This window comes from Lepisosteus platostomus, chromosome 24, assembly GCF_059453375.1.
Source record: "Lepisosteus platostomus isolate fLepPlt1 chromosome 24, fLepPlt1.hap1, whole genome shotgun sequence".
Classification (NCBI taxonomy): Eukaryota; Metazoa; Chordata; class Actinopteri; order Semionotiformes; family Lepisosteidae; genus Lepisosteus; species Lepisosteus platostomus.
In genome coordinates, this window is record NC_142634.1 from 4,121,348 (window position 1) to 4,143,158 (window position 21,811).

The following is a 21,811-nucleotide window of genomic DNA, read 5'->3' on the forward strand; positions in this document are numbered from 1 at the left end:
TGCCGGGACTGGTCGACATCTGTTCACGAGCTGAGAAGGCCCTGCTGTATGCTATAACCTGCCTGTGCCTCTAGATCTCTTTTAAACGTCTGACATGGGGCGGAGTGGTGGCTCTGTGGCTCAGGATCTGTGCCTGTAGGTGGGAGGTTGCCAGTTCAAATCCCGCGGCCGGCAGAGGAATCCCACTCCGTTGGGCCCCTGAGCAAGGCCCTTAACCCTAACTGCTCCAGGGGCGCTGTACAATGGCTGACCCTGCGCTCTGACCCCCAGCTTCTCTCCCTGTCTCTGTGTCTCATGGAGAGCAAGCTGGGGTCTGTGAAAAGATTAATTCCTAATGCAAAAAATTTAAAAGGGTTAATAAAGTGATGTTATTTATTTATTATTATTGTATTTACATGCCGTCAACACGGTCGCCCTGCAGGTGTCCCAGATGTGCCTCACGCTCCTCGCAGTGCTCGTCGACAGGCCCGGGTATCCTGCAGTGCGCGGACTGTCCGCCGGAGGGGGCTGCAGAGACATCACCAGGCCCCCCACACACACAAGGAACTGCACCACCAGGGTTCATGATTCACTTATTCGTTCCTCGTTCCATTTCTGGCCATTATTGTAAGAGATGTAGAGAGATAATTGATAACACGCACGTCCTTCCTTTTAGAGAAGTGGTTTGTGTACAGACTGCTACAGGAGCATACGTGTGTATTAGGAAATGCGGTCGTATAGCGCTTTTCATAGCGAATAAGCTGACAGTGCTTCATATACAGGAGTGGACACGCCGCACCTCCACGGGCGTGCTACCCCCCGCGCGCTCAGCCCAGGGGCAGGAGAGAGGAGCTGCTGCACCGGGGGCCGGAGGGAGGCCAGGCGGTTCAAACCCTGAGGGGTTGACGCTCCCGCTATCCTGAACACAGCTGTAATCTTTAATGACGTTGATTCATTGAACTGCGGACGCGTGGGAGAAGTGCACCGACGACCCCCACTCGGGAATCTGGGCCTCGGTGACATTGAGCCCCACTCGGGACGCCTGGCACCAGTGCACCGATCCTCAGCGGGCCCCACGCAGGACTGAATTGCTCTTTGTTCTGGCACAGGACACGCGTGTCTGCGGCGGTTTCGGGAGCAGCTCTAGGTTCTGCGGGCATCTGGGAATAACCGCTTCTCAACCGACCGCCGCGACGGCAGCCGAACACAGCGTGCTCCCGTGTTCGCCGATTTTTGGGGGGGCACACATATCCCAGGGGGGAGCCCCCAGTCCTACGCCCCGCCCTGTTTCATTGCCAGTAGGACCCCAGATCGATTATCGGGTTATAAAAAGTTTTTTTAAAATCGCGAGGCGGAAGTTATTTTGTTTTTGTTCGTTTAGAAAGCGCCTGAGGTCTTCTGTCGCCTCGCCGGAGCGCGGTCACCTGGGCTCGGTTCCGCTCGGTGCTGCTCGCCGTGAGCCGGCGGAAACAGGCCGGGGGTTCGGAACACAGCCGTCGCTTAGGGGCACTAGGGGCACTGCCCTCCCCACTAAAAAAAAAGAATTTTCTAGTAAAGTGGAAAAAATGTCTTCGTTTTTTTTTTTTAGAAATATTGACAAATATGTATGTAACCCATCTGACATTTCAATCAGATTGCCTGTTCCTGTCACGACGAATGAAAAACCGTCGCTAGGCCCTGCGTCCAACCTGCGGGCGGGTTTGGAGCCGGAAAGTGTTCAATCTCATTGCGTTCATCAGAAAGCCGGGCTGACAGCCGTCTCAATAATGGATATAAGGAAATGGTTCAAGGGCCCCTCTTCAGTCTCCGTCCAAGGGGCTGTGTAGTGGGGAACAGACGAGGACACGCCAGCTCCAGCCGGCCTGGTGTCTCCGTTAGAGACGGAGCCGGCTGGACCAATCAAGACTCCCGGCCGGTCATCTGTGGAGCGCTGCCGCAGCCGCCTGATGACCTAGGGATGGAAAAACACAACCAGGGCGCTCGACGTCCATACCCTGTCCGTCTGTGTCAGGGTGAGAGTCGCTCTGTTGTATCTCCGTGGTGCCCTGATCGAGACCGGCTCGATACAGCGTCTTACCCCTGCGGGAAGGGCAGCAGGGCCCGCGCCACTGACTCCGCTTGTACAGCTGGGGGTACCGTGGCTGGGAACACGCCAGACGAAGGGCGTCACAAGCACTCCGCTTCAGGAGAACATTCTGGAAGGAGCATGAGGCGCGCCTTGAACATGACCGGGACATTTCCGCTCTCCTTAACGCGGACCAGCTCAGACAAAATCGTTTCTGTGTGTCCGCTGAGTCACGTGTCTCAAACCCAAATGCCCACCCGTTCCAACTGTTCTGGCGCCGGGCCTGGTTCGGAACCGGGAGTGGACCCGCGTCTGCGATGGGTCGCTCTGTCAGAGGGATTCTCACCGCTGCTGTCGGACGTGCACGGCCCCGACCGAGCGAATCAACACCTTCTGATTGACCGGGGTGGCGATTTTAGGAACCCGGGCGAACTGAGGTCCTCCGTGGACGCAGCTGGGCTCCGTGGGCCCGAGCCGTTCGGTTTCATTTCCCCACAAGCTCTACAGCGAGCCGGGCTGACTGACCACCAACACCACCAGCGGAGTAAGATACTCACGACCGTCTCGGGCAGTACGGCTACAGAAGAATGATCCATCTTGACGCAAATAAAAAAGGTTCGAAATGCCACAGAAGGCGGCACAGTGGTCAGCACTGCTGCCTCGCAGCGCGGGGGCCCTGGGGTGCTGTCTGTGTGGAGTCTGTCTGTTCTCGTGTTCGCGTGCAGTTCCATCCCACAGTCCGAAGACACGCTGGTGATCTTACTGACTGACCCTGGTGTGCGTGTCTGTGTCTGTGCGTGTGTATCTGTGTGTCTGTGAGCGTGCGTGAGTGTGTGTATCCGTGTCTGTGCGGTTGTGTATCTGTGTGTGTCTGTGCGTGTGAATCTGTGCGTCTCTGTGCGTGTGTGTGAGTGTGTATCCATGTCTGTGCGGTTGTGTATCTGTGTCTCTGTGCGTGTGTGTGAGTGCGTGCGTGTATCTATGCGTCTCTGTGAGTGTGTGTATCCGTGTCTGTGCGGGTGTGTATCCGTGCGTGTGTATCTGTGACTGTGCGTGCGTGGGTATCTGTGAGTGTCTGTATCTGTGTGTATCTGTGAGTGTGAGTGTCTGTTTGTGCGTGTCTATGTATCAGTGAGTGTGTGTATCAGTGCATGTGAGTGTCTGTGTTCGTGCGTGTGAGTGTGTGTATCAGTGAGTGTGTGTGTCTGTACTTGTTCTGCGATTAGCTAGCCCCCCAACCCGCGCTGCTTGCCGGGATAGGCTCCGACTCCCCCGCGACCCTGACCCTGCCCAGGAGGAAGCGGTTAGAAAATCGATGGATGGAAAAAAGCAAACAGAACAGTAAGAAACGCGTGCTTTGCGCCTCGGTGTCTTACTGTGGTGTTTGGTTTTTTTTTTTCCATCCAGCGATTTTGCGCTGTGTGAGACGCTGTCTCGCGGTCAGTGCGTGCGATCCGGCCCGGCGCTCGCGGGGCTCCGTTTCCCGCCCTGCGCCGGTGGGATGGCGCTGGAAAAGGAATTGATCTCGGACCTGAGCTCAGGCGCGCGCCAGTGTAGTGGTCCTGCCCTCGGGCTCCTCGAGACTCAGGCTCGGGTGAAGCCCGTGGCGCCTGCCCGTGTCCCGGCTTCATAAACAAACACACCCGCGCCTGCTGGGCACTATACTGTTTGTCTAGAGAAAATAAGAGATCACTGGCCATATACATATTGGCCATATACAATTTCTAGCATTAGGAATTCAACTGTTCCACAGACCCCAGCTCGCTCTCCATGAGACACACAGACACGGAGAGAAGCCGGGCGTCAGAGCGCAGGGTCAGTCATTTATGCAGCGCAGATAACTCCGTAATAGAGCCCTTACATACCCGCATTCTGGCGTTATTACTTATTAGGAGTGACAAGTTATTAAAACAGTTAACGCTCGGTTAATCTTTTTAATTTTACAAAGGGCGTATACAAATTCTAAGTACAATGAAGTGAAGCAACAATAAACAGCACAACATTTCAATTTATAGGCTTCAAACTCGTACTCGCACAATAAATGAGAATAACAGCGATCGAGGTTTCTGTCGTTCTCCAGGGCCGTCCGAGCGCCGAGTCTGCGGGCACACACCGGACAACACCCGTAGATTTCCAACCACAGGCACGGCTCTGAAACCGCGTTTGAACTGGCACTAGTGTGCGAGCGTGTTTAATAATAATAATAATAATAATAATAATAATAATAATAATAATAATAATTCCAGAACACTTATATAGCGCTTTTCTGGACACCCCACTCAAAGCGCTTTACAGGTAATGGGGATCCCCTCCACCACCAGCAGTGTGCAGCCCCACCTGGATGATGCCCCAGTCCTCTCCCCACACACCAGCTCTCAGTGGGGAGGAGAGCAGAGTGATGGAGCCAGTTCAGAGATGGGGATTATTAGGAGCCCATGATTGGTAAAGGCCAGGGGGAAATTTGGCCAGGACGCCGGGGTATTAATTATAAATTATATATCATTATTATAATAAATTGTAATTATAATTACTTAGCCCGTGCGCACACTTACTTTGAACAAATCAGGACGTGTGTGGCACGCGGGCTGACGGACCTATCCTTGATCTCGTGAGCAGTAAAAGGTACGTTTCCCGTTAGCGGCTCCCTGGCTTGTCGTTCATTTTAACGGTCTTGTGAACTCGCATCGCCGCGCTGTTAAGACAATCAACGACAAAACGATCAGTTTTAGATGTGTTTACTTCAAAGTTCAACACAAGAACATATTTAAACAATCGAAATCCGACCAGAGTTGTAAAATGTCTCCATAACTCGTGGTTTACAGAGACTGGTGCGATATATAGAGACAATCCAGTCTTTTTCTAGACGAAGCGACACGTCGCGGCGTGTGAGCGAGTCGTTCCCGCGGTCCTTCTTTTTGACTCCTTTTCTTCCTTCGTTCTCGGTCTTCCTGTCGTCGTCTTACCTGCGGAATGTACACGCGTGAACCTCGGCTTGTGTGGCTGAGCTGTGCCTGCAGAATTCCACGATGTCCACGCGTGTCAGCTCCGCTGTGGGCCGCACAGAGAATACACCACCTCCTCGTGCCGCTCTCCAGCGCGTGCCTGGAAGTGAGATTGATTTTAAATTCTGGCCGAACGAAGCTCCACCGGGCGCCCTAGTTGTACAGGCTTGTCTTTCTCAGAAGTCGTTGTTTTTCTACCCGTGACGCGGGCTGGAGGTGCCCACAGTTCTGAGCGCCCGTGGGCGGCAGGGTTCAGCAGAAATCAGACTTCTCGGCGATGACGGGCGATGCCCCGAGAGAGAATCAAAGCTCTTTACCCCCAATGTATTATAGATCCCTGTCATTAATCGATATTTTGCGATGGACGGATGTAAAGGCTATTTTAAATAGGCTGCAGTGAGAAACGAGAACAACAGCGATAAACAGAGGTTTGGGCGGGTGTGTTTTTGAAAAACCCTACGCGCTCGAGCCGACTTCTGCAATTCGCGCACTATCTCGAGCGCGGCGCGCGGTGCACACCCTGCCACCGGCTCGCTCGCTCGCTCGGGCTCAGGGCTTCATCCCAGTGAAGTATCTCGGGCTCTCTGTACGGAGCCGGGCCGGGCCGTCCCGCGCGCGGCAGGCTCGGGAACGTGTGGATAAGGCTGTCTGCGCGCGCTGCCGTACCTGCAGGGCGGCCGCGGGCTCGCCGCCTCCTCGCGCCGCGGCGGAGGTCCCTCTCGAGGACGGGCCCGCGGGGAAACGCAGGACAGAGTAGCCGAAGTCCTCCAGCTCCGGCTCCGGCTCCGGCTCGCGGGAGGCGCGCGCCTGCTGGGGAGATTCGACAGGAGTTCTCGCTCCGCTTTCCGAGCGCAGCGCGGAGCACCCCCCAGTCCCGTAGGCAAAACCAGTTAATTCATAAATAAATAGAAATATCTTACCGGAGGCCCGCGGTCTGCTTCAGTGTAGATATTATTGCCTGCAAAAGAGCACAGAGGTCCGTGTGTTTCTTCATGTCCCGGCCGCCGGACAGCGGTGCCAGAATCGAAGCTCTGAACACGCAGCAGCAGGTACAGAAGTCAAGGCACCATTTTACCGGAGGAGAACATGTGTACTTTTGAAATATTTTCATCACATTTCACATTTAAGATTTAAGATCATTATTTTCTCATGTTTAATCAAGGAAGGGGCACGGCGGCAAATATAATAATAATAATAATAATAATAATAATAATAATAATAATAACAACAACAACAATAATAATAATAACAACAATAATAATAATAATTTATTGCTGTAGTAATTTATTTTATTATTAAATTTAATTGATTTGTTTCATATAATGAATTCATCAGCAAGATGTAAAGCTCTTTTCAGTAGATATTCAGTGTTTGATCTGTAACGCCAGCAGATCGGCACCAGCGGCCTGTTCCAATGACCCGTGTGAGTTATCTTACGGAAACACTTCTGGATCATGAATCAAACTAGCGCACAGGAGCTCGTGGCTCGTCTATCCTCCTTACCGGAGTCCCGCCGGGCCCGGGAGCAGCAGAGCGCGGCCGCCGCCGCCAGCAGCACCAGCGCGGGCACGAGCGCCCAGGGCAGCGCCGCCACGAGCCGGGACCCACTCGCGCCTGCGGGAGGGAACCGACAGGACCGCCGTTAGACCGCTCACAAGAGCGAGGTCGGCCCGGGTATCCACGACCACGCAGCGCCGTGTTTTGCCTTAAGTTACAAGGAGGGGGAGAACATTCTGGTGTCCCACGAGGCCGCGGGTCGCGCGAAGTCTCACCTGAGACGGTCAGCCGCGTGCCGTTCCCCCACGCGCCCTCCAGCTGCACGGGGATCAGCGGGGTGATCTTGCACGCGTACACGCCGCTGTCATTCGGGCGCAGCGCGCGGAGCGTCAGCACCGCCACGGTGCCTTGGCCCGTGACGTTCTGGCGCGTGTACCGTTTCTCCGGGGGCGCCTCTCTGGCTGTTTGGTTCCGGTACCACTCCACCGACACCGTCTCCAAGCCGGTGCCGTTGAAGGAGCAGCTGATGGCGGCCTCGCCGCCTTCCTCCGCGCGCAGGGACTCGGGCCACTGGCGGACGCCGAGCAGCCGCTGTCCTGCGAGTCGAGAAAGAAGGAGCTCAAGGCGTCCTTATCGTCGCGAATAATGAGCACAGCAGCGAGCACGGGGGTCAGCGAGAACATGCGCTCAGGCTGAGCTTCGTGCCCAGCAGCCAAAGAGCCTCACGTCAACAGCAACTTCAAAGTAACCCCACCTGCTCCAGGGGCGCCGTACAATGGCTGACCCTGCGCTCTGACCCCCAGCTTCTCTCTCCCTGTCTGTGTCTCATGGAGAGCAAGCTGGGGTCTGCGAAAAGACCATTCCTAATGCAAGAAATTGTAAAGAGTTAGTAAAGTGAGGTTAAGTAGATTTTGTTAGGACCTGCTGGTAGATTTTTCACCCTTCGTGTTCACAAGCGAGAAGGAGCTGGGTGAAGGAGCCGAAGGGAGAACAGTGCGCCTGGAGAAGAGGAGAGAGAGGGAGAGAAACTGCCGTCCTGTCCGGGTCCGATCGCTGAACCCCCCGGTCTCATCTACAGCTCATTCACGGTCCGAGCTGAGCCGTGTCGTTTAGCTCGCTGAATATCACCGCTCTGTGCCAAGAAGCGGTGTGTTTCCAGTCCAAATACGTCGCACAAATAGGTGTAAAAAAATGTTGTAATAAATTCGCCTGATGTAACCGTGTTATTGCTTTAATATTCTTTGAACAATCAAAAGTTTACGTCGACTAAAAGTCAAAATTAGTTCAAGAAGGGAGCTGCGTCAGCATGCGTAGGCTGCAAAGGAACAAGTAAAGGTTAATTCCTGCTGAAAAACACGAAGTTTCGGCTGTGGAGCCATTTTCGGGTGCCAGACCTGAAGAAGGCTCCACAGCCGAAACGTTGTTTCTTTCCTTCTCTTTTCTGCAGGGAATTAACCCAAAAGTCAAAAGTCCCCTTGAAAGCAGGTCGACTGACACATCCCTGCGGCGGGGCCGCGCGGGTGGTGGGAGCGACTCCCTACCTGAAGCGCGCGCCGCCTGTACGATCACCAGGAGCCGCAGGAGCGTCGCCATCCTCTCGCGCCGCCCGCACGCGCCCGCTGCCCGGCGAGGTGGGAACGTCTCGCGCCCGGCGAGGAACAGCAATGCGCCGCTTGAGCCGCGTTTTCCGTTGGTTTTTGTTTTACCTCGGAGTGTCAGTGCGCGACGCCCTGCTGACGAGCTCCTCTGTGGCGAGGAAGAGGAGGAGTAGAGGAGGGAGGGACGGTGGAGCGCCCTCGCTTCTGCGAATCACTCAGCTTTCTTTCTCTCTCTCCGAAATTAATGAGCTGCGACTGACGCACGCGGCTTCCGCTGTCCCGCCGGTAGCCTCGCGCTCAGAGCTCGGTCTCCGCAGGTGCGGATTTCTGAAGACACGTCGCGCAAACAGCACCACGCTCCCACGGTTTATCAACAGACTCCAGCACTTCCGCGCCTGTTCTCGAAAGACCCGGACGCAGAAAGGTCCTGTTCTGGGTTTAGAACAATACACCTTGTTTCATATGTGCCTTCAAAAGCAAACATCTCAAAACGCTCATTATTACGTGCTCATAAATATTGAGGCAGCTGGTGAATTGTCTCTACCACTGCCTTTTGCTGCGCGCACGCCGGAGGTCTTAATTGATTAATTGCTTCAGGCCTCGAGAACAGCCTCCCGCGGCCTCGCGACCGAGGTTCCCACGAGCTCTTCCTGCAGAGGAAGAGGGAGCGCAGTCCGCGCCTGCACGGGTGACACCGCCGGCCTTCTCGAGCCGGGCAGAGGAGCTCGTGGGCGGAGGTGTGAAGAGCTGCTCTGACACACGCGTGCGCACCACAGCGCACACGGTGGGCTCGCTCCGGCTGCACCACAGCGAGCAGCGCTGCAGACAGAGTGGGAGAGTGTACCCCCCATGGCACCTCTCTCAACTCCTCCCCCGGCTTTGTGTCTGCCGAGTCCGCTACAATCTTCCCACGACTGTGTGTGAAGTCTTTCTGCTGCCCTCGGTCTCCTTCATCTCCGCTTCACGTCACTCCGTCTCACAAGCCTCCTGTCTGCGGGGCCGGCTGGCCTAGAACACCGCATCAAGGCGACACGGCCTCCGGGGAGTCCAGACAAACAGCCACACCCTTCAGGCCGGGCCCGCTCTGACCCGGGACGGCTTCACCAGTGACAGAACCAGGCGGAAGTCGAGCGTCCCCGTCTGATAAAGGGGCACTCCCCTGGAGTGAGGGTGGGGCACACTGCTGTCCGTCCATCGCCTGCTCCGGGGCTGTTCTCGCTCTCCTCCCGCCGCAGGGCCGCTCACGCTGTTGTGAAATAACTCCTTCAGGCGCGGCGGGGGGCGGCGGCAGCCGGACTGTCCGGAAAGGGAATTTCTTGCCCCGTCTTGTGAGTGAGAGCGATAACAGTGTGGGCAATTCACAGACACGTGTCCGCCGTGCTCAAATCAAAACCGCGCGCGATTAAAAATAGCTGTCTCGCGGCGAGGGCTCGCAGGCGCGTGGGAGCTCCTGGTGCACTTCTGCAGGTTCTGACCGCCCCGGCCACACGCGCGGTGGAGGCGCGCGGGGACTGTGAGCGCCCTGGAGACGAAGACCCGGGGCTGCACGCGCGCACGCAGGCACGCACGCGTGGGCGGTGAACTCGGGTGATCTAGTGATCTATAAAAGATCATCCTCCCTTTCACCTGCTGAGCGCTGGAGAAGCACGGAAGAGTTCAATTCACCCCTTCCATTTTTTTTTAGCTCGGTGTCTCGGGTGTCTGTGTCCACAGTGGGACCGATCGAGCACGGAGAGGACTTTATCACGGGGCTTCGTGGCGCCCGAGCCCCGTGGGTCCAGAATTTTCCTGATGCGGGTTTTAGAAATATAAGTGGAAGGCGTCACCGCGAGCCGGCAGCGCGGGTCGCACAGGCCGCTGGGTAATGCCCACTGTATCGATCGGGCCGTCCGCACGAGCCGGTCAGCAGATTCCCTCTCTCCCCGCCCCGCTGGGGCCACGAGACAGGAATGGGCAGGCGGGAGCCGCCCTGCTGCCAGTCTCCCTCCCTCCGCCCCCCTCTCCCCCAGCCCGAGGACGGATAGTATTCTCCTCCCGGGCTCATTAGGTCAGCTCTCGGCTTCCCGGCTGGAGATCAGGTCTCGCCGCCTCTCCGCCGGAGCGCAGCTGCCGTCTCCCCTCCCGCCTCCCGGAGAACCGAGCCGCCCCGAGCCGCCCCGAGCCGCCCCATGTCCGTGCCGGCGGCGAACTCGGGGGCGAAGAGCCCCCTGGACGCGGAGCAGGGCGCGGAGCGCGAGGCTCCCGAGGTGCACCCTCCCCGGAATTACCTCTTCCTGACCATCTTCACCTGCTTCTGCCCGGCGTACCCCGTCAACATCGTGGCGCTGGTCTTCTCCGTCATGGTAAGCAGGCAGGAGCGGGCGCGGGTCTCGGGCAGGACCGTTCAGTGTGGGTCTCGGACAGAACCTCTCAGTGTGGGTCAGGCAGGACCTCTCAGTGTGGGTCTCGGACAGAACCTCTCAGTGTGGGTCAGGCAGGCGATCAGCAGGTCTCGGACAGAACCTCTCAGTGTGGGTCAGGCAGGACCTCTCAGTGTGGGTCAGGCAGGACCGTTCAGTGTGGGTCTCGGACAGAACCTCTCAGTGTGGGTCAGGCAGGACCTCTCAGTGTGGGTCTCGGACAGAACCTCTCAGTGTGGGTCAGGCAGGCGATCAGCAGGTCTCGGACAGAACCTCTCAGTGTGGGTCAGGCAGGCGATCAGCAGGTCTCGGACAGAACCCCTCAGTGTGGGTCTTGGTCAGAACCCCTCAGTGTGGGTCAGACAGAACCCCTCAGCGCAGGTCTCGGTCAGAACCCCTCAGCGCAGGTCTTGGACAGAACCCCTCAGTGTGGATCAGACAGAACCCCTCAATGTGGGTCAGACAGAACCCCTCAGCGCAGGTCTCGGACAGAACCCCTCAGTGTGGATCAGACAGAACCCCTCAGTGTGGGTCTTGGTCAGAACCCCTCAGTGTGGGTCAGACAGAACCCCTCAGTGTGGGTCGGGCAGGTGGACAGCAGGTCTCAGCCAGTGCGCTCCATTCTTAACATGGGACCAGCCGCCTGCGCCCCTGCGCCCCTGTACCCCTGCGCCCCTGTAGCAGGGCCGTGTGGTGTCGTCCTCCCAGAGGGAGTTGGCCGGTGCTGACGGGCCTGCTGACAGCGGGCAGTGCAGGACTGGGCTCTGAGCAGCAGCTGGACGGGTCCGACCCGCAGCCCACAGGTGAGGCCTGGGTACAGGGGAGAGGCAGGAGAGCAGGAATCACAGGACTGGGGCGGCCCCAGGGGTCCTCACTCTCACACACTCTCACACACACACACACACTCACACACACACTCACATACACACACACTCATACACACACACTCACATACACACACACACTCTCACACACAATCTCACACACACACACACACACTCACACACATACACACTGAAATACACACACACTCACATACACACTGAAATACACACAAGCTCACACACATACTAACACACTCTCAAACATACTCACACACACACGCAGACACACACACGCACACACGCGCAGGGCAGAGGAGTGGACGCGCAGGAGTTGACCCCTGGGGCCGCACCGCTGGTCAGCCGAGAGCGACAGGGAGCTGTAACGAGCCGAGCAGCTGCCAGCACCTCGGGACTCACACGCTCCAGTGTGAGAGTGTGTGTGCGTAATGTGAGCGAGTGTGAGCATGTGTGTGTGTGATGTGAGTGTATGTGTGCTTGTGTGAGCATGTGTGTGATGTGTGTGTGTGTATGTAATGTGAGCGTGTGTGTGCATGTGTGTGAGTGTGTGCGTAATGTGAGCGTGTGTGTGCGTGATATACACTGAACCGTGACCGTGTGTGTGCATGTGTGAGCATGTGTGTGTGTTGTGAGTGTGTGTATGTGATGTGAGTGTGTGTGTGCCTGTGTGTGAGTGTGTGTATGTAATGTGAGCGTGTGTGTGTGCATGTGTGTGTGAGTGTGTGTGTGAGTGTGTGTGCGTAATGTGAGCGTGTGAGCGTGTGTGTGCGTAATGTGAGCGTGTGTGTGCATGTGTGTGTGAGTGTGTGTGCGTAATGTGAGCGTGTGTGTGCATGTGTGTGTGTATGTAATGTGAGCGTGTGTGTGTGCATGTGTGTGTGAGTGTGTGTGCGTAATGTGAGCGTGTGTGTGCATGTGTGTGTGAGCATGAGGGCGTGTGTGTGAGTGTGTGTGTGAGTGTGCTCATGTGTCTTCCTCTGAAGTTCATAAACAAGATGCTGGCTGTTCCTTAGTGCTGGTGAGACTTCCTGAGACACCTTAAATAACCAACAGGCTATTTCTAGAGCCCCCGACAGTAAGACCCGGTTTAACTCCTTCTAGCCCTGCAGGGAGAGTGGGGGGTGCGGGCCTCGCCAGCTCTCGGAGACTGGCCCCTGGCGGAGCTGTTTGTAAACACAGTGGACATGTATCGATGTCCATGTGTCGTCCAGGGCCCTGGCGGTATTCACTTCCTGTTATGTGTTGTAACAAAGGTCAGTCCTGAAGACTCCCGAGTGCAGCTGTCGTTCCTGTGGTCTCTGCGGCGTGTGGCCGCAGTAATAACAACAACAACAACAACAACAACAACAACAACAATGATAATAATAATAATGAAGACTCGCAGGACATTCTTCTTCTTATCATTTGGGCTGGCTTTAAAGCTGAGGTAGCTGTCCGGGAAGGAGCTCCAGTAATTCAATTCAAGGTGCTTTATTAGCATGACCGATGGGTACAATCAGTGGTGCCAAAGCAAATAAAAATAATAAAATGAACACGAAACAAAACACAAAATAAAAGTAAAATTAAATCTACAGACCTATTACAGACATTTACAACAGAGACATGTCATAAAATATTGACATATACTGTAGGCGGCTGGAGCATTATTGGGAGACAGACTCACTGTTCCTCAGGCTGTGACATTAGATCTCACCTGTCTTCAAGTGCGGTGCCTCACCCCTGGGCTTCAGAGCTGTGTTGCGTTCAACCCCTTCCCCCGGGGACTTCCTCCTAGCCGTCCTCTGAGGAGCATGGGGGAACAGTGAATTAGGACACACCTGATCAGTGTGGTGCCATTCCAGGGGTCTCACACGTTTGCCGCACATCTGGAAAGGGAAATCGGACCCCTGTGGAAATGTTGGAGTGAAACCGCAGCCCCAGCCAGCCCTTTGTGCCGGTCGGTCTTGCGCGGTGAGGACCTGGCCCAGGGTACTGCCATGTGGTTAACTCCGCGCGGACTGTGCTGCCCTGACCTCTGGGAGGGGGTGAGCCTGCTGGGACTCTGCTGGGACCAGACCGGACCCAGACCAGCTCGGAAGGACGATCGCAGAGAGACATTCTTTCTCGGGGGGACCAGTATCCCATGGGGCAGCTGCGCGTGTTCGCCCCCCCTGTGAATTCTGGGAAACTCCCCGTGTGAGTTTTCGGGTGTAATGCCTGTCTTCCTCCTCCTCCCCGCTCATCATCGTTCCCTGGGGGGGTGGGGGGTGGAGCTGGGGGCCACGGCCTCTCTGGGGTCCCCGCTCCCCTGTGTCTGGAGCGGAGGTCGGTGAGCGCCCATCCCAGGGGCGACCCCAGTGGCGGCGACCCACCCCTCCGAACCCTCCTCACTCCTCACGGGACCCGCGTTTGTCCCGGAATTCCGCCCTCCGGGAAGAGCTGGGAATGCTCTCCGGAGCAGGGCGCGCCGGCTGCCCTGTGCCTGGCAGCGCGCCCGCGCTGCTTGCGATCCGGAATGGGAGGGGGGTCGTGCTCCGTCCATTAGCTGCGCCAGCTTGGGAAGTCAGGAGCTTTCCGATGAGACAGCTGTATCCCCCCTGGCTCAAGCCTGCCCTGATTCCAGTCCCTGTCTGTCCAGCCCTGACAGATCGTCAATACCTCCCTCCTGGGGGAGGATGCTGCCAAAGCAACTAGAGGCTTTTAGGTTCTTAAAAATGAGGAGGATAAGTCTATAATGCAGGTGGTCAATAATTCATATGCAGAGTAGCAGGACGGGAAGTACTGTCTTCCTGTGGAAGAATAGGAATGGTGTATTTTTAATGAATCCTCCAGCAGGAGAAAACAGCTGATCTATTTCATGTCGGTCTATCTGGTCTGTCCAAGCATGCATTCTTGGAAAGGTTTTTGAGAATCGTGTTGCCCGAAAAGGCTGTTCTGCTTGATGAACAGAGAGCTGCCTCTCCTGTGAGTGCCACTGCGTTTTTTTTGGGGGGCTGTACCCCCGGTCTGTGGCCCCCCCGACTTCCAGGGCGGCGAGGTGATAGAAATATAGAGTGTTTCCAGGGGTTGGGTCCCTCACTGAGAGGAGGAGGCTCAACACCCAGATCTGGGGTCTCCCTCACTCCTCTCCCTAAGCCGGACCCCCCTGCTGGGTATCCTGTTTGGGGGTCCAGGACCCTGTGGAGCTGTGGAGCGTGAGCGTGGCCCGGGAGCTGAGGGTTCCCCGTCAGGCACCCTGCTGGTGAGGGGCTCCCAGTCCCCGCGGTGGCCCGGGATATTGCCCCACAATCCCCTGCCAGCTCTCTTCGGCTCGGCCCGCACCCTGCTCGTCCCCTGAGCCACATCTGCGCACGTCTGTCTGGCTGCCTGCGCCTCATGTAGCAGTGCGAGTCCGAGCAGCTCTGGGTGTCTCTGCTGGACTCCCAGCGTCTGGGTTTCCTGGAGAAAGGTGGCCTCCTGTGCTTGTGCTCTCCAGCTGGATGGACATCTATCCTGGAGAAAGTTGAACTCGGCATCGGTTTCGCAGAGTTTGGGTTTTCCTGCTTTGACCTCTTTCATCATCAGCGGCACCCGTTTCTCGAACCCCTCAGTCCTACACGCTGGGTCGGCCGTGAAGTCAGACAGCAGTCGCCCTCAGTAGCTAAAATCTGGATCTCTGTGCTCCGGGCACAAGAGACCTCCTTCCCAGCATTCTCAGCGCTCCCCACATGTGTCAGACTCTGCAGGGGCGCCACAGCTCTTTCTAACAGGTCCCCTGCCAGCTTGTGACGGCCAGGAAGTCATTGCAAACCTGTAGCATTTTCACCAGAAGCTTTCAGGCAGTAATGCAGACCCTGCTGCCTGCACCCTCTGTTTTTTTTCCTGCGGTTCCGTGAGTATTTCCTGCTCCGTGCGCCCACCCACCCCTCTCCCGCTCTCTCTGTCTGCCCAGTCTGTGAACAGCTACAACCAAGGCGACATCGAGGGCTCGGAGCGTCTGGGCCGCAACGCCCTGTACGTGGCCATCGCCTCCATCATCATCGGCCTGCTGGTCATCGCCATCTACTGCACTGTGCACTTCACCACGGTAGGCGGCTGCCCGGCTCGGCGTCCAGCATGGCGTGTCCAGCCCCCTGTGTCCGGCCCGCTGTCCGTGCTACTGCCATCCATCCTTGTGCGCAGCATGGCGTCTCCCTCCTGCCCTCCTCCCAGCTCAACCCCCTTCGCGGCTGCCAGGCAGGCTGCCCAGCCCCCCGAGAGCACGCGCTGTCCTGTCCTTACCCCTCCGTGCTCTAGGGTCCCCAGGCCCATCAAAGGGCTGCCTGTTGAAAGTCGGTGTGCCTCTTCTTCTTCTTGTCGAGAATTATTTTCAGGAAATGGCAGGATGAGACCTTTGGTTAGATGGGTTACACTGTCTGTAACCCTTTCTCACGCACAGCCCCAGTGCTACATCAGCGCTCTAGTGACGGGGACACTAGACTGTAAAAAAGGCACCATCCTTCTGATGGGACGTAAAACCAAGGTCTTGACTCTTTGGGGGGTTTTCGAAAAGTGTAGGGGTGTTACCCTGGTGTCCTGGTCAAACCTCTGCTCTGGCTCCATCACTCTGCTCTCCTCCCCACTGGGAGCTGGTGTGTGGGGAGAGGACTGGTGCATCACCCAGGTGGGGCTGCACACTGGCGGCGGTAGTGGGATCCCTATTACTGTAAAGAGCTGTCAGTGGAGAGTCCAGAATAGTGCTATAGAAGGATGTGAGGATGAATTCATTAAATGAGCAATGAGTGGCGTCTCCCCCCTGTGAGAGAGAGACAGTGGAGAGCTGGTCTCTGGGTTATCTGCCGCCTGGGGAGGGGAGCTGTACGCGCACGGAGCCCGCAGGCGACCGGGATCGAATCCTGGCGGAAGCGGTGAGGGCTCTGGGCGCGTGCCTGTCCAAAACGCCAGGTGTTTGTTTCAGAAGCGGCTCAGAGCCGATTCTCTCCCAGTGCATCTGCAGAGCAGTCGCTGTGCCCCCCGGTGCATCAGAGTCAGCAGCTTGGTTTTGCTCTAGTGGCGATCAGCGGCTATTCGCATTGTTTGCACATAGAGTCCTCTGTGCGTTTGTGTCGCCTGGTCAGCTGAACGCTTCACCATCCTGCGCGTGCTGCTTCCTGCCCCGAGCCCGGATCGAGAGCCACGCCGGCCGTCTAACGGTTTCTGTTTTCCTTCGACTCCTTTAGCACGTGATCTGACCCCGCGCGGCCCCAGACACGCCCTCGCGCGACGCCGCGGGCGAGCCCTCGTGCTGCGCGCCCTCAGGGAAGACCGCGCCCACCTTCCGGTTTTTCCTGGGTTTTTTCCTTCACGGCGGCGCTCTTGCCTTTACCTTTGTTGATTTTACCGAAAGCTATGAGAAGTATTTCTGCGTTTCTGTATATCCCCAGCAGAGAAGCTCCCCTCCTCTGCTGCTCTCTGTGTATGGCTGGAGTGAGACACAGAGCAGCAGCAGGAGAGGAGGGAGGACGTTTCCTCATGGAAAATTAACAGTCCTGAGCTGCTCCAAAACCTGGACAGATTTCCTGTCTAGATCATATTCCTTCACTTCACAGGCATCGGTTGTCTCATCTTTCTATCACCCGACTTCGTAGGAACGGCCAGCACGCAGCTCGTAGTCGTTTGTTCTGCGCCGGGGTTTTGTTTAAACAAAAACCAATCCGCCCCCATCATCCACGACCCACCCAGAGGGACCCCAGCTGAGAAGGAGCTGGAGGCACGTGCGTGATGACATGTCGATGTGGCGAAGCGTCTTGCGGTATTTCTGTTTGTCTTACAAGGATGGAGCGATTGGCACTCGGCTCGGTTGTTGTGCACTAGTTCTGTGTCTGTTGTATCCCTCGTGCCTTCTGTGGCAGGCACAGTACATGCGATGCATGTTGAAGACGGTTGTGTACAGAAATCAGTGAACGATGCTGTTTCTCGTGTCTGTGTATGTGCGCCCCTTTTCCTTTTAGATACAGTTTTGAGGTGCGGTGCACCTCAGTGAGGCCACAGACCACAGCCCCCGCGGAGGGGGTGTGATGGGGGTATCAGGGGCAGCAGAGCCTAAACTACCCCTCTACCACCCCGACCACCCCCCCCTCCCCCAGGGGTCCTGGAACCAGACTGCTGACCCAGCAGATGCCCTCCTGTCCACCCAGTGACCCAGACACCCACCACGGCACGAAGTCCCCAGCAGCCCTCAGACTGAGACGCCGAGAGGCCGGTGGCTGATACTTAAATCTCCTTCTTCAGTTGTTAACGGGGGCGTCTCTGCCCTCTGTGCTTGGACTCAAGGCCACGGAGGAGCCTGTTCTGCACTGAGCATGTTTGTGCTGGAATGGAGGGGGGGTCGAGGGTTTGGAAGGGGGAGGTGTCTTGAGTCCTCAGTAGCATGGCCTCCTGGCTCCCCTAATTCCCCAGGCAGGACTCGCCTGATGATGCCCATTAAACTCGTCAGTCAGTGCCAGCATCAAGGCACTCTGTAGAAGAATAACATTCGAAAGAACAAAGGAAAATGTTTTAAAAAATGTATGTAATTTTTCTTTTTCCCTGTGGCCCATATTTAAAGTCTTTAAAAACCACATCCCTCCCCAGTCATGCTGCCGTCCTGGAGATGACCAGCTATTCACTGACCAGCAGCGTCTAGTGTGCGCTGGTGATGCTGAAGGGTGGAGCGACCCACACTGTCCAGGGGGGGCGCTGTGCCAGAGAAACACATTTCAGCATGCTGATTGTAGCCAGCGGCAGGGCTGACAGCCTCACGTTTGAAATCCGGATCGGTGCTAGGGTGTTTGGGAATTTGGGGGCCAGGTGTTTGGCAGAGTCTTCTCTCAGAGCCCTGGGGGGGGGGGCTTGTTTTCGGGGGTTTGTTAAATCAGGGCTCCCCAAGTTTGCCCATTGAGGACAAGGGCTCAGCTCGTTGTGTAGGTGTCCTTAAATCAGCAGCAGCTCCAGAGCTGTGCAGGAAAGATGAACAGATCCAGTTTAAGCTGTTTAAGCCCTCATGTGCTTAAGGAGTCCTGCACCACCTGCGGCGCTGGACTTCTAACCACCTGCCCTGTCACACCTGGTGACAAGGTGTGTCTGCGCCAGGGGCGCGTCCCCCCAGGCCTGAAGAGATGTGGGAGCACCGGCTGCACTGTGGGCCTCGAACCTTTGGCCCCGATGGAAGTTAAACCTGGCATGAACACGCACATGTGCAGCATGTCGACTTAAAAAAGAAATGTTCTCGTTTGTATGTTTTCACGAAGGTATTGTCTTCGGAAGTGAAGTCACAGTTTACACTTTATTATTGTGTATTTAATATTATGTACACAGATGTAACACGTTTGAATAAATGTCCAAACCCTCTGTCTCCTCTCATTGTGCATATCTTGTGTTTTTTCATTGTTACTATGTGATTATTAAACCGGTGGGAGGCTGTGTGGTCTCTGTGGAGCCCCTTGACGTTGGTGTGCTCTGGGACTCACAGAAATCAGTAGTCAAGCCATCGTAGGCCGGACGAGCCACACAATCCGAGGCTGCTATCCAGTGCCGAATCTCTGCTATCTTTCGTCTCTGCGAGTCAAGACAGCTGGAACCGGACCAGCTTGTCTGACGTTGGAAGCAGGCAGCTTCTCCGCCCGGGCGCTGTCTCTGTGCAGCGGCTGACAGAGAAGGGGGGCTCGACAGGAGTAACTGGCAGGCGCAGATGTCGGGGGTCAGCGTGTGTGCGTGTCTTCGCACTAAGCCCCTGGTCTCTCCCCCGAGCTCCCCCCAGCCCCTGCGGGACAGCTGCATTCTGCCTAGTCTGGAGGATCCTGTATTCCGATCTGTAATCCTATCGGTTGCACCTGCTAAATATAGGGTAGCTGTTCCTCCAGGCTGGTCAGCTGACTGGACAAGACAGACAGCCCCTCGACCTGCTTCTGCACTTCCCAAGATCCGGGGATATCCTGGAAAGCTGCTGGATCCCCAGGTTCTTAATCTTCATCATCACCATCATCATCATCCAGAATGCAGACGTGTGGCTCCAGGGCTCGAGACTCTTCCACCTGCCATCTTCCTTGGAGTTTCATGATGCTATCGAGCCTGTTGAAAGGTGTCAGTTCTTCCTGTCGGTGTAGTTCTCAGCTGATTGAGAGTGTAAATGTTAACTGAATGGAAATGCATTATAATAATAATCATTAATAACAATTGCTTACACTTCTATAGTGCTTTTCTGGATACTCCACTCAAAGCTCTTAACAGGTAATGGGGATCCCCTCCACCACCACCAGTGTGCAGCCCCACCTGGATGATGCACCAATACTCTCCCCACACTCCAGCTCTCAGTGGGGAGGAGAGCAGAGTGATGAAGCCAGTTCAGAGATGGGGATTATTAGGAGGCCATGATTGGTAAAGGCAAGGGGGTAATTTAGCCAGGACACTGGGGTAACACCCTTTTCGAGAAAAACACCCTGGGATTTTTAATGACCACAGAGAATCAGGACCTCGGTTTTACGTCCCATCCGAAGGACGGCGCCTGTTTACAGTGTAGTGTCCCCGCCACTATACTGGGGCATTAGGACCCCATTAGGTGAGCGCCCCCTGCTGACCCCACTAACACCTCTTCCAGCAGCAGCCTTAGCTTTCCCAGGAGTCTCCCCTCCAGGTACTCACACTGCTGGGCTCCAGTGGGCTGCCAGCTGGGAGCTGCAGAGTGACACGGCTGATGATGTGTCTGTATTGTAAATGCCTGTAGGTTTTATATTAGTTGTATTTGTTTTGCTTTGACAAGGCAGTGTAGTGTCAGTGTAGCCCTCCCCTCCCAGCTGTCCGCCAGCGCACCCCCACTGTTCCTCCTGCACTCTCACTCTCTTCCGAAGCGCGTGGCAGGCTTACACACGCCTGTGACAGGCGCCGCGCACGCCTCCGGCCTGTGGGCGTGGGCACTGCAGCACACGCAGGGCCATCTGGCATTTTCTTGGCCTTTTTATTTTTTAAAACTTTTTTACAAAAAAACTACGCTTACATACAGTACACACAGAAGTACATATAATAATAATAAAATAATAATAATAATAATAATAATAATAATAATAATAATTGCTTACACTTATATAGTGCTTTTCTGGACACTCCACTCAAAGCGCTTTACAGATAATAGGGATCCCCTCCACCAGCACCAGTGTGCAGCCCCACTTGGATGATGCACCAGTCTGCTCCCCACACACCAGCTCTCAGTGGGGAGGAGAGCAGAGTGATGAAGCCAATTCAAAGAGGGGGATTATTAGGAGGCCATGATTGGTAAGGGCCAATGGGAAATTTGGCCAGGACGCCGGGGCCATATACCGCCAATTTGGCCATATACCGCCATCAGGAGTACAGTTACGTTAAACGAGGTAAATAAAGATAAGGCATTTATTTATTTATTGATACAATACCGGGCTGGTGTAATGTTGAAGTCAAATGACATTTGTACTTTTTTCAATGGGGCTGAAAAGAAAGATCACATATATTTCTCCAAAAGAAGTGTCAATATTAAAATGCTTCTTTATGTCATTTTGTAGATGAATCCAGAATGTTTTAACAACCGGATGTGTGCAAAACAAATGCTGTAACATTTCTGAGATACAAGTAGCATCTATATTATTTGTTTAAAACTATGCACAACAAGAGTCCTGACACAGTAAATACGATGAGCAATTAAGCTCTCGCCCGTGCGAACCGTGTCCACAGGGTAAAGCTTACAGAGCAGGAAGCGAGCTGCAGCACGCAGCCCCGCTAACTCGGTCACGACGGTTACACATGATAAAAAGCGACGAAGAAAATAAAAAAAATCATTTCCTGGGGGCATTGCCATCAGCTCTCAGGTGGGACCCGTATTCCACAGCCACACACGCAGCTGCAGGTCTCTCGCTGGGGCTTCGTGGCGCCTCCACGAGTCCTCGCGAGCCCTGGCGGCTGTGCGCAGTCCCGACACCCGCCAGCTCCGTATTTGCATAATACACCCACATTGCATTGCGCTGCAGAAATGCCGTTCTTTATAAAATATAACAGATTTTAAGTCTCTCCTGCAACGTGCACTGTTGAGGATTGTGGAGTGCAGTCGCTGCCTTGCTGGTGTTCGCATATAGTTCTTCGACCTTTTGGGAGCCGGTGGGACTACCCTGAGCCGGTCCACAGGTACTCAAGATGGGGTCCTCTGCGCTCCGAGTTCTCATCAGTATACTCTGGTTTCTCTTCAGATCGTATAAATCTTTCGCCTTTTACTAAAGATTTCCGTGGAGAGGAACATTATGAGTTTTAACTAATTTTTTGATCGCCCTGCCTCACGGCGGGGCCCCCATATTGGTTGAAAAATAGAATTTGAGCTGTTTAGAGTAAGTTTAATAAAGAAGTTCGAGTAATGGTATTTCATATGTAAGATATGGAAGTATATGAATACTAGTGTTATAATTTTCAACTAGCATGATTGACGGTACGTGGATGC

General features: G+C 55.3%; 2 protein-coding genes and 1 non-coding gene across 8 annotated transcripts; 2 read left to right on the plus strand and 1 right to left on the minus strand.

The window, feature by feature from the left end:
• Nucleotides 1-3,964: 3,964 nt before the first annotated feature.
• Nucleotides 3,965-9,452, minus strand: LOC148641379 (uncharacterized). Of its 5 annotated transcripts, none has more exons than XR_015929745.1 (7): nt 8,085-9,429; nt 6,819-7,139; nt 6,550-6,660; nt 5,967-6,004; nt 5,713-5,856; nt 5,008-5,146; nt 3,965-4,736 (listed from the first exon to the last, which is right to left on the minus strand). XR_015929745.1 is itself a non-coding variant. In XM_088617907.1 (7 exons), the coding sequence occupies exons 1-7, from the start codon at nt 8,134-8,136 to the stop codon at nt 4,861-4,863; spliced, it is 837 nt and encodes a 278-aa protein (XP_088474033.1). In that variant the 5' UTR covers nt 8,137-9,452; the 3' UTR covers nt 4,764-4,860. The 5 variants fall into 5 exon arrangements, 4 of the variants coding, with proteins under 4 accessions (XP_088474033.1, XP_088474032.1, XP_088474034.1 ...); XM_088617907.1 differs by lacking the exon at nt 3,965-4,736 and adding an exon at nt 4,764-5,007 and having other exon boundaries at nt 5,120-5,146; nt 5,713-5,853; nt 8,085-9,452; XM_088617906.1 differs by lacking the exon at nt 3,965-4,736 and adding an exon at nt 4,764-5,007 and having other exon boundaries at nt 5,120-5,146; nt 8,085-9,447.
• A 703-nt stretch (nt 9,453-10,155) lies between these two features.
• LOC148641380 (transmembrane protein 233-like) lies at nt 10,156-18,708 on the plus strand. 2 transcript variants are annotated; one of them, XM_088617913.1, is made up of 3 exons: nt 10,156-10,483; nt 15,293-15,427; nt 17,331-18,708. In XM_088617913.1, exons 1-3 carry the CDS (start codon nt 10,310-10,312, stop codon nt 17,340-17,342), a joined length of 321 nt encoding a protein of 106 aa, XP_088474039.1. In that variant the 5' UTR covers nt 10,156-10,309; the 3' UTR covers nt 17,343-18,708. The 2 variants fall into 2 exon arrangements, with proteins under 2 accessions (XP_088474039.1, XP_088474038.1); XM_088617912.1 differs by having other exon boundaries at nt 10,158-10,483; nt 16,560-18,708.
• Nucleotides 18,709-21,546: 2,838 nt separating this feature from the next.
• On the plus strand, nt 21,547-21,663 carry LOC148641381 (U5 spliceosomal RNA). The gene has a single exon (XR_015929904.1). It is a non-coding gene; the product is annotated as a U5 spliceosomal RNA (small nuclear RNA).
• Nucleotides 21,664-21,811: the final 148 nt, after the last annotated feature.